Source organism: Alexandromys fortis, unplaced genomic scaffold (genome assembly GCF_014885135.2).
Source record: "Alexandromys fortis isolate MF-2015 unplaced genomic scaffold, M_Fortis_MF-2015_v1.1 scaffold_540, whole genome shotgun sequence".
NCBI classification, from domain to species: Eukaryota; Metazoa; Chordata; class Mammalia; order Rodentia; family Cricetidae; genus Alexandromys; species Alexandromys fortis.
The window spans coordinates 1,823-19,241 of NW_026068414.1; the positions used below are offsets into that span (position 1 = coordinate 1,823).

The 17,419-nt window shown below is 47.2% G+C and overlaps 1 protein-coding gene and 2 non-coding genes across 3 annotated transcripts; 2 read left to right on the forward strand and 1 right to left on the reverse strand.

The window, feature by feature from the left end:
- Positions 1-1,179: 1,179 nt before the first annotated feature.
- On the forward strand, positions 1,180-1,264 carry Trnan-guu (transfer RNA asparagine (anticodon GUU)). The gene has a single exon. It is a non-coding gene; the product is annotated as a tRNA-Asn (tRNA).
- Positions 1,265-2,150: 886 nt separating this feature from the next.
- On the forward strand, positions 2,151-2,222 carry Trnah-gug (transfer RNA histidin (anticodon GUG)). Its single transcript has one exon. It is a non-coding gene; the product is annotated as a tRNA-His (tRNA).
- A 3,416-nt stretch (positions 2,223-5,638) lies between these two features.
- On the reverse strand, positions 5,639-9,966 carry LOC126495636 (disks large homolog 5-like). The gene is made up of 3 exons (XM_050133235.1): positions 9,790-9,966; positions 6,580-6,695; positions 5,639-5,756 (listed from the first exon to the last, which is right to left on the reverse strand). The coding sequence occupies exons 1-3, from the start codon at positions 9,934-9,936 to the stop codon at positions 5,654-5,656; spliced, it is 366 nt and encodes a 121-aa protein (XP_049989192.1). The 5' UTR covers positions 9,937-9,966; the 3' UTR covers positions 5,639-5,653.
- Between the last annotated feature and the right edge of the window lie 7,453 nt (positions 9,967-17,419).

Consider the following 17,419-nt stretch of genomic DNA (forward strand, 5'->3'; position numbering starts at 1 on the left):
TGACTTCTGACACTGTAAGCAACGTTGGCACCTGCAGATACCACTGCATGGGACCTTGCTCCTCCCAGACCCCCCCCCCCATCAATCCCCACAGTGTCTCTATCTGATACAAGTGGCTGTCCAGCTCCTTCCCACTTTTGTGGAGTCTCAGGATCTCACCCTGTCTCTTTGGCTCCTCTACTGTCCACATGGATGCTCTGTTACCAAACTAGCCCCAGCTGGTCTGTGCCTCACATTCCCCTCACATTGGTCTTAGGAATGACATCTTTAAGAAATTATGTCCTGAATTAGTGAGAACATCCCTTCGGGTCTGGAGTTTTTGTCTTAAAGTCCAGGAGCAATTGTAGGAAACTATGTTTCAAATTTTGGTTTGAGACTCCAGAATTTCTTTAATTCGTTCCTGCATTTAACATGCACCAGACCCGGGCTCGGGATCAGCACACCCCTAGCTGAAAGACAGAAGCCGTTGCTAGGAAGCAATTTTTCTGGTTAATTAAAAACAAAATAAAACACCCCTCATGATTTTATAGTCTTCCTAACAAAATTGGCTTCAACCAGCTCAGCTCAGTTCAAAGAAACCATTCTTTCTGATACGCCCTGGAGCTCCGCCGGGCTCCGCCGGGCTCCGCCTCCTCTGGTCTCCGCGGTTCACAGCCCCCAATCCCACCCCCAGGCACCCTCGCCACCGCCGGTCCCTCTCCACTCCGGGTCAAGTTCGTCCGTCTCACTCCGGTCCGGACACCCTGAGCACTGGCACCGCCCTCGCCGCCTTTCCCACACGTGTCCCGCTGAGGTTCCAGCACACACCTGGGGTGACCAGTCTTCGCGCGTCCATGTTCGGGGTCTGCAAAGGACCGGACCCTAAAGGGCACTTGGGCTCCTTCGCGGAGTCCTGATGGTCGCCCAGACCGCCAGTCCGCCAGCATGGAGTCCACGGAGGTCACGACCCCCGGTTGACGGCGGAGTCCCAGCGTCCCGGAGTCCCAGCGTCCCGGAGTCTCCGGGTTCATAACGTTCGCGCGAGCCCGGGAAGCGACCGTGGGACACGCGGGGCGCCCGACCAGTTTGCTTCAGGCCTCCTGTTTCGGATGCTCGGCCGCGGCACGGTGAGTATCCCACCTGTAAGGCGCCGCGGTAACGGCTGACTCACCAAGGCGATCCGTCACTGTGCTGAGCACCGTCTCTGTGGCGCAATCGGTTAGCGCGTTCGGCTGTTAACCGAAAGGTTGGTGAAAGGTTGGTGGTTCAAGCCCACCCAGGGACGATGGCTTTTAGCCAACAACCTGCACCCTCTTACATCCTTCTCAAAAATTCGGGAAGCCCACGAGAAGCCCTACATCACTTGTCTAAGCCGGGCCTCTGGTAGTGAAAACAAAAGAGTCGGCTTTTATTTTGACGGAAAGGAGGACACCTGTGTACAACCCTCTCCTGTTGTCTTTGGTTTATGGAGATGGGTAGAGTGGGAATCCTTTCTTAATAAAGGAAAATTACGGACAAGTCACCAAAGCACAGGAAACCAGACCAGATTTTAATAAAACAGGCAAACTACTTTACAACACTGGCTAAAGATACGCTTATGACAAGGGCGACCGTAACGTAATTCGTAATCACAAAATCCTAGAACCGATTTGGAAACACACACACACACACACAACAAAAACTAAAAAAAAAAAAAAAAAAAAAAGAAAAGAAAAGAAAAGAAATGGGCAGGCCGGGTCGTGTTTGGTAAGGAGTCTAGGGATTGGCAGGAAAGGTTTTGGCCTCTGCAGATAAGAGGCGTCTACGGAGGCTCTGGACCGCTGGGTGGTTTGCTCCCCAGCTCTTCGGAAGGACCCCAGAGCAGTGCGTGCCCTCCCCAGGTGCCCCAGACACCGTGGAGAGGAGGGAGATGGGGGGCTATCAGGCGCTGGAGAGAAATACTGCACCTGCAAGAGTGGCATCGACCCACCGACTTCACAGTTAGCGACTGCCCTCACCACCCAACCGAGGCACCGACGCCTGCACTCTGTGCCGCTCCCAACCTCAGTGGCATTGGAAAAAATCACTTCTGCTGGACAGACCGGTTGAAGGAAGCCTCGGAAACCTGTCCGCGCCGTGCTGAGCTTGACTGAGGCTCAAGCGAGGTCCTACTACAGTCAGACGTGTGGCTGGCCGTGATCGTATAGTGGTTAGTACTCTGCGTTGTGGCCGCAGCAACCTCGGTTCGAATCCGAGTCACGGCAGTTTGTTGTCCTGTCTGGTGTGCTGCTTTCTTGCCCCCAAGCACCCAACCCAGTCTCCTTAGTTCAAGAGGAACTCAAAAACACTATTATTACAGTTTGCCAATTCACGCTGTCTCAGGTGGACTCACAAAATCACCTTCACTGTCAATCACCCGAAGACCCAGGGCATCATCTTTGAGCAACACCCTACCTCTAGTTTTGGTCATGTCAGCGAGATGCAGGGTCTGAATGTTCCTATCTGGTATTTGTCTTAGTAATAACACATTAGTGGGAAATCTTGTTTTCTATGTCCTGTCCTCCCCTTTATGTGTCCTCCCCCCATTCCTAGTGATGGCTCCTAGTAATGGAGTCTCAACTGACCATCTCCTTCACCAGGCAAGGATTCCAGTGGTAGGACTGGGCTGCATTCAATTCAGATGTGGGTCAAGGGTGCCCCATGGAAATCTCCAAACCACCCAGGCTGCTGCTAAGACACAGGGCTGCTCTCCAGAAACTGCCAGCGGGTCCATTGCTGAGGTAACATCCACACATGACATGGGGATCATCTGGGTCATACAGGAAGCCTGCATCCCTACCTTCTAGTCTCTTGGGTAAGGGAGGGTACTCTACGGGTTATCGAAAGAGAAAAGCAGACGCCAACCAACCCAGTCACAAAACCCTTCAACTACAAAATGTCCTGCCTACAAAATATGAAGGACAATGGTGGCACAGAACTTGTGGGAATAGCAAACCAGTGTCTGAATTGACTTAAGGCACACTCCACCAGAAGGAACTCATATCCAACAAATGCCTGGGTAACCAAGAACCAGAGTAGATAGGTAGATAGTAGATAGCCCAGTAGTAGTCATCCCAGAGACAGAGACCAAGGGTAAAACCATACACTACTGGTTTCTGGGTTTCAAATATTGGGCTACCAACTATCTATCTATCTATCTATCTATCTATCTATCTATCTATCTATCTATCTATCTACCTGTCTATCTACCATATCTCTCCTTGTTTATAGTCTTGCACAGAAACACTCTCCACAGGAGGTATGTGGCCCTTTTACTCCAGTTAGTCATAAGGCTCCTCATAATAAAACTTAGACTATCAAGAGGGGTTTCTTACCCCACCTCTCTACCCACAATAGGGTCTTCTCAAATTCTGCCTTTGATTAGACAGTCCTAAGCTGCATTGTCAATCTAGATGAGAGGTGAAGAAATCCATTCCAATCAGACAGTCAGTGATGCTGGGGCTGGGTCCGGAACCTGTGTGAGCCCTGCATGGATGTGTGGCAATTAGCATGCCTGCTTCATGTGCCTGTCCCTACAGGTCTCAAGAAACTTCTGTCTTTGGTTGGGGGTGATCCAATCTACTGACAGAGCACATAGGACTGAAAGGACAAAGTCAAGGGCAGGCACTGGAGAGATGGCTTATGCATTAAGAGCACTTTTGGCTGTCTAAGAAGACACAATGACAGCAAACAAACCTCTTTAATGTGCTTTCCAGGTGGAAACCACTGCCCTCATCTGGACACTGTGGGAATTGTATGTATGTGGTGGCAAAACACCCACAAGCAAAACAAAATGACCCAACATGTCTTGGGACAGTCATCCCAGAGACAGACATTATTTCTGCTGTGCGGTTATAACTTTTGCATATCACTCATATTTCAAGAAGAACAGAGGCAGATTGCATTGCATTTCCTGATTTCTTTTGTACATTCCTTTGTTGAATGTTTTCATTTCCTGAGAGGCCAGGAACAATGTAGTTGTGTGAAGTCAGACGCTCCTTTGTATGTCGTGAATATGTTTTACTACTATTGGTTAATAAGGAGGCTGATTTTGCCAAGAGTCAGGCAGAATATATCTATGCAAATCCTAATAGAGAAACAGAGAGAAGGAAGGCAGAGTCCAGGAGATGTCATGTAGCCACCAGAGAAGTAGGATGTCAGAGAATTAGTGATAAATCATAGCCATGTGGCAATACACAAATTAATAGAAATGGGTTAAAGTAAGAACTAGCTAGTAATAATCTGATTCATTTGCCGAATAATTATAATTAATATTAAGCCTCAGAGTAATTACTAAACAGTCATGGGACAGGGCAGAACACAAAAAAGCTTCTGGCTACAGTTAGTTGTGTTTCCCTTTAGTTTGCTCTGCATGATGATGTCATGAACATGTTGTACAGTGTGTGGACCACATTCTACTGAAGCTAAATATATGACCCCGAGGATGCAATATGTCTAGTTTCTCTGTAGACTAGTGGTTATATACAGAGTAGGCCATGCCATCCATATCCATATCCAAGGTGCCAATCTGCCTGTGTAGACCATGGCTGGGAAATCACTGTGCAGCCCAAGTTACCTGGAACTTGCTGATACAGATCCATGCCTGTGAGGTGTGGGTTTACAGAAGTGTGACAGCTCACCTGACTAAAGAAGACTCTTAAGAGTGAAATGTTGGAAATAGCTTTTAATTCATAAAACATTCATTTTATTCAATGGGGGTGTAAACAGTCATTATAAACAGTGTATAGCCTTAGCAAACTATTAAAACAATGGAAATAATAAAAGAAAACAAAAACTTTCACTAAAATGAAGAAAACCAAAACACTAATGCACAGATATCCCAGGATATAAATGAAACCAAACCAAACAATCTAAAGCATAACAAAAACAACCAACCAAATAAAATTAAGCAAATTTCCCACTTTCCCTTGAAATATTCTTTAAGAAAAAGCAAATCAATAGCATGAGACAGGAGGAAGTGGATTCGTCTCTGTAGGGAATTATCATCACCAACACTTGTGTGTGATATGGGGTAAGCGTCAGCTCTGCACTAGAGAGAGAATCTTGGGCTTTAGGGTGTGGTCTGTCTGGATAGCAGTGTGACAGAGTCTTCCTTGTCAGATTCCACATCACATATGGAGTCAGCTTGCCAAAGCCATTGACAGTAGCTGACAGAATGACTCTTGCTCACCCAAGTATCTCCCTCCATGTTGTTTTGCCCACTTGGTGATGGGTGTTCTGCTTCTGACTAATTTGTGGGGTGTCCTCTGAATGTCAAGCTTATTTCTGATGCAGTCTTTTCTCTGGAAATCGTGAGCCAACAGAGGTGCATCAGATTGTGGCTGGATACTCTAATGATTGATTGATATTTGCCTCAATGTTGTGCTCACAGCAGAAAGGGACATGGTTTTTCAGAGGAGGGCTGGATCCTGGAATGTAGAATGTCATGCCTTCAAGGTGTCTCTGGTTTCCTCCGGGCTTCTCAGTTCTCTTACGAGATGCTGTCAGAGAAGAAATAGAAATCAGACATAGAAACAGTCTCTCTGGGGCACTGGTAAGAATAAAATCAGGGCTATTCACACCTAGTAAGGAAAAGTCAAGGAAGAAAACCCACACCGTGAACCCCTGGATGGTGGGAATGGGGCTCAATGGTGGCTCACTTGCCTGGCACATAGCGCTCCAGCTGCAGCAGCTCCATCGGCAGGAGGCTCTCCTCCTGGGCTGTGGTCTGTTCCAGTTCATGCTGGAGATGTTCAAACCTAGAGGAGGAAGGCAGCTGGGACACAGGCCAGGTGGGGCCCTGCCATGTCAGCTTTTGAGTCCCCACCAGCCAGACAATCCATCATCACCTTTTAGCTGAGCTCATTGACTGCTTCCCCAAGGGAAAAGTATCAGAGCAAACCTGGGCTGGATTTTTTCCTCAACGTTTAAAAACTGCTATTAGTTGAACTGCAAAATACACTGTTAACAACATATTTTTCCAACAGTCCAAAAACTTTATTTTGGAGGAATATCAATGTCTGAGTCAGATATTCCTGGCTTTAATTAGACACCAGGTGAATGTGAGCAACCTGTCAAACTCTATGTCTGCCCTCTAGTGGAGCCCACACAACACTGCAGAGAAGGCTCTGATTATCCCTACAGCCCAGAACCTGCATGGGGTTAATTTGTCAACTCCTAATCTGTTTATGGCAGAGTAAATCTTCTCAGAGGAAACTGATGAACCCTGCAGAGAGCCTGCATCCAGCAGGGTTGCGCTGCATTCAAATCAGCCACAGACTAGAAACTTCTAAATGTGATGTTCCTGAAGGAAAATAAAGTGGCAGAGGACACACTGTCCTTCACAGTTGACCTCCAACTTCTCACAGGAGAAGAAGGGGACAGAAACCCCAGAACACCAAAACCAAACATATTGTTTTCTTGACAAAAGTTCCCGGTGATTAGCCAACTTGATACTCTGAGATATTTTTTCCCTGAATGTGGGAGGGACCTTGCCAAATAGACTAAAACCCAAACAGGTCAGAGACCCCGAAACAGAGAATCCACTAGACCACAACTGCTTCTGTCAGTCCGTGCTCGTACCTCGTCTGGGACTCAGTGAAGTGATGCTGCAGCTTTACTGCCAAGTCCCTTTGCTGGGTAACCAGTTCCTTCTGCTTCAGTAGGAATTGAAGGTGTTCCTCCAGTCTTTGATGTTCCTATTCATTAGAGGATTGTGTTCTTAGGGCAGGGTTGTCTGCGCACATGTACACATGTGTGCTTGCATGTACACAAACTCAAACAAACACACTTACACAGTCCTGATCATCACAAGTACATGGATGCTCACATACAAGCACACTGCACTGCGTTGCATCCTCATGTGTAGTTCCTAGCTAACAATATGGAAGAAGAGATCACCTGGGATCTTCTAGTGAAGAGAGTTAACTTTCATTAGCCCACACCTTCTCCCCCCCCCCCCCCCCCGTATTCTAAACCAGGCAAAGGGATGTGGTGAGGATTCTGTAACTTTGCTCTGTTTTGATAATTATCATTCTATTTATGCTTTATAAGTGTGGGTGTTCTGCCTGCCTGTGTTTCTATGCACCACATGCACGCCTGGTCCCTGGGAGAAGAACATAGTGGGCAGAGCAGTCAATGTAGTGCTTGCCTTGTACACCCAGGCCACAAATGGTGGATGCCAGGGTTCCCTGACCAGTTATCTAAGCTTGCATACAAGTTTTTGAGTGTGTACATTGAAGTCTTAGTTCCGTGGTCCAGGACCATTGCCTAATGGTGGAGCAGCCCCTTCCTCTCACTCAGTGATTCCCTGTGGCAGCTTCCTCCAACAAGAAGTCACTAAACCACAGGTTACCTCATTTTCGGCCCAAGGAGTTCAAGCAAGGAGCTCAGAAAGCCAGAAAATCTCTACAAGCAGGAGTCAAAAAAAAACTTTCCGTCCAGTATGATGATTGTGTCAGGGATTTCTCTAAGTAACAGAAGGCTGACTGACTCCTGGTCAAATAGTACATCTATTACTTCATACTTAACAATATTCTATGGAAGGGCTTGACTTCATTGAATGTTTACTCATCAATGTTGGGCATTTGAATATTTTCTGGTTTGGGTTGCTCTGAGGAATGCTTCTATAACCCAGGTGTCCCCTAGATTCTCTGTGACCCTTAATTCTCATTTTGAGATTACTGGATCATTTGGAGACTGCAATTCAAGTTTCTGAAAAATTATACATAGATTCTCACAGTGCTACACAATTTTCCTTCCTAGCAATATCTGAGGATCCTCATTTCTCCCAACCTCCATCAGGCCAACTTTAACTCAGTGTAAAGAAGCTCGGAATGCAAGCAGCTTGTGAGCGCTGCAGACACAACATGCAGTGAGTGCTTTAGACGATGATGAGCCTGAGTGGGCTGCACTAAGACAGCCTGTTCTCACAGCTCAGCATGGCTATGGGACTTCTGCTGGGATACACCTCAGCAGTTCAGCATCTCTTAAAGACTAAAATCCACACCAAGATCCAGAAACAAAGTGAATCAACTCAAGATTGGACAAAGGTGAAAGGAAAATGGCAGCAGGCACTGATGAGGAGAACAAAACAGGATGCAGAAGTCGTTAGTGGGCAGTCACCTTTCACCCAGAACACAGAAGGTCACATATCCTTAACCGGGGTTTCCTGCTCTTAGGCACCTTGATTCGCCTCAGCAGCCTCTTTCTCACCTTCGTTACCTGCGTTACCTTGGTTTTCTACAAAGGTTTTCTTTGCAGATGAATATTTATGTCTCTACAAACACCTGACAAACTTTTAGCTTGTATCAGTTTTGTGGTCCTTTGTTCTAGTTAGCTGTGTGGACATGCCAAAAGATGGGAGCTCCATGTGCTCAGTGACTGATGAAAACTGATGCTAACCAGAGCAGGAACAGTACTTTCTATTAACACTGGTCTCCATCTTCCTCAAAGATGTCCATCATTCCATGAGTGAACATACATATATTGTCTCAAACACATATTCTGAAACTCACAAAGATACATGAAAAACACAACACACACACACACACACACACACACACCTCCTGAACCCAGAAAAGCAAAGGAGAAGACTAGAGTGTTGCAGCACCTTTCCTGCTGCAGGGGGAGGCAGCGGTCCTCAGGGCTCTTAGACTCAGTCAGGTTTCTGCCCTAGTCTGAACTTCTTTTCCCTTCCAGGGAAGTCCTTCATCTCAAGACTCACTGATCATACAGGTGTGAAAACCTCTGCACACCCGAGCTTGACCACAAAAGACCAAGGAAGACACTGCACATGAAGCCTTCCAATAGCTTTAAGCTGACTCATTCTAGTTTCCTAAGGAACCTTACCCAGGCTCTTCCAGAGAAGAGTTTGATAGCACCAGAGAATGAGAGTGACCCATGGTCATGACCCAACAACTTTGGACCATAACACAGGACATATAATATGAAAATAGCCCCAGATCAGTCAGTAGGAGTCTAGTGAGGTCACCACAGTGTTGTTCTGAAATGCAGCACTCTGTACAACTTTGAGGGGATCTGTACTAAGACATAACCATGCGCACAATAGAGTGAGCATCACAATGTCAGCAAAAAGACAGACTGCAGGTTCTGTGTTGTGAGGCCAATGAGACAAACCAGACATTTCCTGGGAGGTTACCTCAGTTAGGTGAAAGGAAAGATCTACTTTTTATTTTCAAAATAGCTATGGGGTTTGAATTTTCTATTACAAAACACATTAATTCCAAAATAGTCCTTTGTCTTCCTTATAAAAACAAAGCAGTTAGCAATTAGATGAGACAGAAAAAGAGAGGAATCTCTATCTGTGAGGAGACAGGAGATCCAAAGAGCTCTGGCTTGCTGGCTTAAGCAGAACAAAAATATTCTGTTCTAGCAAACAAATGATCCCCAGGCCCTTGTCCTCACTCATTCACTCACTCACTCACTCACTCACTCACTCACTCACTCACTCACTCAAAGCTCTGAGATTCTCCCTATGTGGCTCCCAGCATAGAACCCTTCCTACCGTACTGACATATAGGTGTGTGATATGTGATTTACCAATCTCCCTCAATGAACTGCAGCTTCTACCAAAGCAGGATGGTTTGTTTGCCAGTCAGGTTGTGTCTTCCCAGAGGTTACTCCCTAGAAAGACTTGTGAAGGATCCCAGAAATGAACTCTTAGATGGAATGGAGGTGGTCAGCTGGGTAACTGAGTGGACAATTACATGACGCTGTACGTGTGTGTGTGGTTAGATCAGTGGGCCGCTTGCTCCTGCTGCCTCAGCTTACCTGCTGCTGCTTTGTCAAGAGGTCACCGATCTTCTCAAGGGCCTCCTCACACAGCCTCTTTGTCTCCTCACAGGACTCTTGCAGGAAGATCTGCTCCTGCTGCAGCTTTCTGTTGTCCTCTCTCAACATGGCCACTTTTTCCTTCATCTGTGTCCTTTCCCTCAGAAGCCGGCTGTGGAGGGTGCTTAACCATCACAAACAATGATGAGTTCCAGTCCACCTCCATCTGCCACTCCTACCTACTAAAACCACCTTCCCTGCAAGGTCCCATGTCCTCAGAGAGCCCCAGACTGCAGCCCACATTAGCCATGCCAGTATCACCCAGGTGATGTACCTCTGAGAACAGGATTCTGCACCCCCAACACACACCAGTCCTACACTGATCATGGTTTTGGGAGACCATCATCAGGTATAGAGCAAGCATGTTCTGAGGGAGGACAGAGGACCCAAGAGGAATACATTCCACATCTGTGTCCCATAGCAACAGGCTCTGTAAGTCCCTGTTACACCATTCATGGTGCAAACCATGTTTTCTATCTAGAAGCTCTGGAAGTCGACAGGACAATGTTGGGAGGGGCTCTCAGACTCCTTGCACTTGGGAGAAATCAGTCTGGGAGGACAAGTACAAGGTAAACAAGCTAGAAGCACAGCCCTCACTTTGGTTCAAAGAGAAACAAGTGCAGCAGCTGTCCTTCCAAAGTATAGGGTCCCATCCAATCAGACACTCACCTGTAGGAGTTGGTCTCAGTCAGCTCCTTGCAGTTGGAAGAGGCCTCACTAATTTCCTTGCGGAATCTCTCCAGCTCTGACTTCTCCTTCTGATGATCCATTTTCAGCTCCTCAAGCTCAGAATTCAGCCTGTGGTAGAGCATGGGCCCAGGAACAAGGAACCCCATGAACACAGTCATCAGACCCCCATGAACACATGAATTAAGGCTGTGTCTTGGATTATCCTAGTCCACTGGATGTCACATCCTGAATCCTTGGTACTAGGACCTGTTGATGTATTAGACGTGCTAAGCTGCCCCAGGGACAGAATGGCAGAGCGTCAAGAGGGAGACAGACAGGGCTACAGGAGCTTCCTCAGTCAGCCTGGAGGAACAAAGTAGCTCTTTATAAGATGTCACAGGAGTCTGTGCTATGGGTCTGGGCCTACCTGAAAACTCTGATGTCATGTCTCCTGTCTTCAGAAAAAAAATGTTTATTCTGTGTTCCTGTTGTCACAAGGATACTCAGAACTCATAATCAGGATTTCCATGGAGGAGACCGTACAGTACAATGACTTTATAAACTCCCCAGGGAATTCCATTCAGTCACCAAGGTGAGCCCAAAGAATGAAGGCAGGGATGGTCAAAGTGGGACTCCAGGGCCTCAACACTTATATCACCTGTGACTCTGAGACAGACAAATCCTCTGCCCTGTTACCAATCTCTGACTCACAGGATCTGGATAACGCACACACACACTGTAGGGGAACACCTCAGAGACAGTACAGAACACACCAGACACCACAGCACAAAGGAGATTTATTGACTCAGAAGAGCAATCATGGAATAAGTACACTGCCTCTGAATCAGGCAAGAATTGAGAGCAAGCAACCGGTGTTTTTTCTCAGCAGTGGGTTTTAAAGGAGATAATGGGAAGTCTGTGCTAGGATAAGTTGGTGAGTCCTGATTGGATAGCTAAGCCAGAATAGTCAAATAGTGAATTTTGATTGCTGGATCTTGGTGTTTGGATTCAGGAATGAGTCAGTGGCCAAATAATGGTATGAACCTTGAGGACAAACTTTAGAAACTCGATTTAATGTTATATCAAGTGAGAGGGAAGTGAAAAGGGCAAAATCTGCCACTGCCATATTGGCAATGTTTGGGCCCATTAGCCCTTCACACACATAAATCCATACACAAGTAGAATGCCAGAGACATGCAGGTAGGTGGCATTATCTCAGAGTACAAGGAACAAGGGCAGAGAGATGCCAGGATGATATCAAGGCCTTCCATTCACACACAGAGATAAACCAAGTGGGACCAGGCCCTGCTCCCAGAGCAACCAACAAGAAATCCCCCAGTCAAATACAAAGACTCCCAGCATCTCCCACAAGCCATCACCTGTCAAGGCCTCTTTGAAATGCGTGTAGTGAGCTCACACACTGCTGCCCCATCCATAGAATGTGACTCAGGCCTCAGGCTCTGCTTTTCATTGGGAGGAAGCAGAACAGCCTGTGTCCCCATCTCACTCCTACCCAGGCTTGAGTTCTGCCTCTCAGATGCACTCGGGAAAAGTAGTTTGGGAAGGAGGACACCTTGGAGGTGCAGCCTCAAGTGACATGAGGAATGCTGGGGTGGACACAGGAGGGTCAAGACAGTCACCAGAGAAGTGGACATAATGACTACCTGTTGTTCACGTCATTGTTGGTATTATTGGCCAGGATCGCACGAAGTTCATTCCTTTCATTGGTCATCATCTGAAGCTGAAGGCCTTGTTCATCTGCTGCTCCTGCTCAGTGAGGGAGGCTGAGGTCCGTGCCTTTCCAGTACTCCCTGTAGGTAGACAAACAGCAGTGAATTTGTACAGTTAGATGGTACAGGGCCATGAGAGACCATGTTGAGTCCCCAGAAGAGGCCTGAGGAAGAGGGAATGCGTGGAGCCCACTGCAGACCACAAAGAACAGAACAACTATCCTTATGTTGGGACCCTCACCATTGCTCGATATGTACATCAATGTTGGGAAATATTATTTTCGGGTGTATAACTTTCCTTTATACTGCATTCTTTTAACTATGTGAAGCTACGTTACTGTGCTTTATCTAAAATACCTAATGGTCCTAATAAAGAGATGGACAGCCAGTAGCGAGACATGAGCAGAAATAGGTGGGACTAGCAGGCAGAGAGTATAAACAGAAGGTGAACTCTGAGAGGAGAATAAAGAGGAGCCCAAGAACAAGAGAGGAGGACTCCAGGGGTCAGCCACCAACTCACTCAGCTGCCATGGAATAAGAGTGAGTATAGGACTTATAGAAAAGAAAGATAAAAGCCCAGAGGCAAAAGGTAGTCGGGATAATTTAAGTCAAGAAGAGCTGAGAAGAAACACGCCAAGCTAAGGGCAGGCATTCATAAGAAAGAAGAAGCCTCTGTGTGTGATTTATTTGGGAGCTTGTCTGGGGGACGTGACTCTCCCTCTTTTTTGTGACACACAAGCAAAAGAAATGCAGTGATGGTGAAGGGCAGGGCTGGAACTGGAACCACTGTGGTCCCTCTGTGCTTCCCACACAGAGGCCAAGGGAAAGCAGAGGGCCCTCAGCACTGCAGTTGAAGCCTTGACCATCCCTGGCTCTCTGCCACACACACCATCACAAATCCTCAACTCTGGCTCTGCTCTTTAGTAACTCAGAAAAGCAGAAGAGGATATCGCTTCCCAGAAACTCCCATCTCCTGAGTCCCACTCCTGAAAGGGTCAACTGAAGCCTTCATCCTTCAGGAATCTCTCTGTCCCCTGCCCAGGACTCACTGCACTTTCCCCAGAACCATTCATTTCTTGATGTCTGACTCAGAGACTGAAGGCCATCTTCCCTGGGCCTCTCTCTGGCCTCCCTGCGCTCTCCATCCTGTCTCCCAAGCAGCCTGTTCAGTCGTGTCAGCATGGCTGTGGGTGAACCACACAGGCACTGAACGAATGCCTCAAGGGCAGTTGGCGTTGCCACAACACAGGTGACATCACAGAATTCCAGGCTCTCCAGGATACAGTAGAATGTCCAGGTGGGGGACTGCTGATGTCATATGATACAGCTCTTAACCCCTGCTACCTACTTCACCCAAAAGTGACCTGAAACTAAGGTGCCATTACCAAGAGCCTCTCTGGGGCCACCGGAGAAGCCTTTAGGGACATTTTCTTTCTAAAGCCAGAAATCTAGCCCTCTGCTTCTCACATGTTATGTGAGAAATTGAAAGCTCACTTCCCAACCACTGCCCAGGGATGGCTTTTTCCTCCTTAAGATCCACACTCAAGTAACGTGAAAAACAAAGGATGCTTAGAAATGAGGTCAGGATAAAGGATTAAGTAGAACAGATGAGATCTCTGAAGTGAACAAGCACCTGGTGCAGATCCTCAGACTTTTAGAGATCTGAGGGTTTAAAACAAAGAGAAGACACATAGGAAGTGATGAAAATTTCACTCAGAGTGTCACTAGAGCTCACTCAAGCTATGAGGTTGGTAGTGAAGATGTGACTAGCTCTTGACAGTTCTACCTGGATCCACTGAGTTCAGGGGAGCCTTCAGATAGAGAAAGCAAACAGTCATAGAAAGAGTATGATGACCCCAACCTTGAATCAATAGACTGAGGAAAGAGTAGTGTCGACCAGAGGTCAGTGTGCACCATCTAGAGGAGGCGTTAGCGATGGAGACACAATCTCTCTCTCTCTCTCTCTCTCTCTCTGACACACACACACAAACACAATCATATTTAAATAGAAAAACCGGCACATAATCACACAATTCCGTTGCAGAACATGATGTAGATCACTGCTATGCTGTGTCAACCAGCAAACAAAAGCCAAATTCCTTTGCTGGAGCCACCTGTTCCAATTCCCATGCTCTTCCATAGGTGGCGCTGCTAGCTTTGATGTAAGATACATTAGGAGAGCATGGGAAGTGCAGGCAAGGGGAGAAACTCAGAGTTGTTGCATCATACAGGTGTTTTATAGCCATCGCCACCTTTCTACGTATCCCGACAATCCCTGTAAAGAGAAACCAGTCCATGGTCAGCCTGGAATGCATGTTCTCCAGATATGACCTCTGCCACTGTTGGCACCTGCAGACACCACTGCATGGGATCTTGCCCCTCCCAGGCCCTCCATCAATCCCCATAGTGTCCCTATCTGATACAAGTGGCTGTCCAGCTCCTTCCCACTTTGGCTCCTCTTCTGTCCTCTCTGGATGCTCTGTTACCAAACTAGCCCCAGCTGGCCTGTGGCTCACTTTTCCCTCACATTGGTCCAACCACAATGTTCCTCGTGTTCCTGGATCCTTCCAGCTGTGTCTGGTTCTTGCAGCTTCCATGCTTTTCCACTTCCACACTTCAAAGACACATCGTGACATATAGATTTGTGGGTCTTTCCAGTCCTCAGATGTTTTGGACAAGTCCTTCTTTTCTGTAGCCGATGGTTTTCTGACACTGGAGGACCCGGAGCAATGCCGAGGACCCAGCTTCATCCATGCCACTAGTGTTCCATGCAAGAATTTGCAGCCAAAACTGGTCTGAACAAATCACTCCTGTCCAGGCTGCCTAATAACTGTGTGAATGTGGGAATGCTCCTTTGCATGGCACCCAGGTGGTTAGTGTCATTCACCTCCCTCGTGGCCACATTCTCATGGTAGTGACCCAATACCAGACCCTGGGATGCTGGAGAGGGGTTCATTGATAGGAAGGAAGATATGTGAGACACAAGCCTGTCATTCCAGTTTTGGGGGTAACAGCATAGGAAGACCAGGAGGTCCAGACCATCCTGGACTGCATAAACTCTGGTTCAAAGAAGACAGGCAGACCAGTATGGGAGCTCAGGTGATGGAGGGCTTCCCTAGGAGACATTAAACCCCAAGCTCCATTTTTGCACCATGTAAAAGGAAGAAAGGGAGAGCAGAGCTTGCAGGTTATCCTTAGCTGCAGGGTGAGATGGAGGCCAGCCTGGGCTACATGGGAGCTATTGGAAGAGAGAAAACTGGATATTCAGGGCATCCAAAGCCCCAGTTGGCTCACCAAATCTACCTGCCCAATTAAAATTAAAGACCTCATCCTAACATAAGGGGTCCCCATTTTACCCTCATAAATCACCATTTTCCTATGTGCCTTGTCTATCTCCTCTCGATCCAGAGCCTGCCTGCCTATCTATCTATCTATCTATCTATCTATCTATCTATCTATCTATCTATCTATCTACTTTGGTTCTTGGCTACACAAGCAAGTGTTGGGTGTGGGTTTTCTTGTGGAGTGGGCCTTAAGTCAATTCAGACACTGGTTTGCTATTCCCACAGTTCTGTGCCACCATTGTCCTTCATATTTTGTAGGCAGGACAGTTTGTAGGTCAAGGGTTTTGTGACTGGGTTGGTTGATGTCTGCTTTTCTCTTTGAATAGCGTTCAGAGTACCCACCCTCACCCAAGAGACTAGAAGGTATGGATGCAGGCTTCCTGTATGACCCAGATGACTTCCCCATGTTCCATGTGTGGTGTTACCTCAGCAATGAGTCCTGTTGGCAATTTCTGGAGAGCAACCCTGTGTCTTAGCAACAGCCTGGGTGGTTTGGAGATTTCATGGGGCACCCTTGGCCAACAACTGAATTGAATGCAGCCCAGTCCGACCACTGGAATCCTTGCCTGGTGAAGGAGATGGCCAGTTGAGACTCCATTACTAGGAGCCATCACTAGGAATGGGGGGAGGACACATAAAGGGAGGGCAGGACATAGAAAACAAGATTTCCCACTAATGTGTTATTACTAAGACAAATACCAGATAGGAACATTCAGACCCTGCATCATGCTGACATGACCAAAATCAGGTGTAGGGATGTTGGTCAAAGATGGTGCTTACTATGCCCTGGGCCCAGGGTGATTGACAGTGAAGGCGATTTTGTGAGTCCACCTGAGACAGCGTGTCTGACAGTGAAGACTCCAAGCTGCAAACTGTACTAATAGTGTATGAGATCCTCCATGTCGCGGGACTTGAACTAGGGAGGCTGGAGTCTGTGTCAAGACATTAGCTAGGCTTGGGGTGCAGGGGACAAGAAAGCAACATTCCAAATGGGAAGGATGATGATTGCTGTGTCTCGGATTCGAACCGAGGTTGCTGCGGCCACAATGCAGAGTACTAACCACTCATAGTATCTCAATGAGCCTCATGCCTGATGGTGGGTGCTCACCAGAGTCTCAGTCAAGTTCAGATTGGCTCATGCCGGGTGGCTTCCTTTAGACCAGCCTGTTCTGCAGAAGTGATTTCTCCAACGCCTATGCACTGTGAGCTGCACCGAGTAAATGCATCTGTGCCTTGGTTGGATGGTGAGGGCAGTCACTAACTGAGAAGTCCATGGGTCAATACCACTCTTGCAGGTGCAGTATTTTCCCCCAAGCACATGAAAGCCCTCCATCGCTCTTCTCTCCGCGGTGGCTGGGGTACCTGGGTAGGGCACGCACTGCTCTGTGGTCCTTCTGAAGAACTGCGGAGCAAACCAGTGGCCCCGAGCCTTCCTTCCATCAATGCTGCTTACCTGCATCTCTTGGATTTATTTTGGTATTCCCACACCAAATGGTTTTTTAAATAACTTGGTTCTAGGGTTTTGTGTTTACAAATTACATATTGGTTGCCCTGTGATATGCATATCTTTAGCCAGTGGTGTAAAGTTTACCCATTTTTTCCTGTGCTTTGGTGACTTGCTGTCCATAATCATTTTTTTTTTTATTATTAAGAAAGGAGTCCCAGGGCTGGAGAGATGGCTCAGTGGTTAAGAGCATTGCCTGCTCTTCCAAAGGTGCTGAGTTCAATCCCCGGCAACCACATGGTGGCTCGCAACCATCTGTAATAAGGTCTGGTGCCCTCTTCTGGTCTGTAGATATACATACAGACAGAATATTGTATACATAA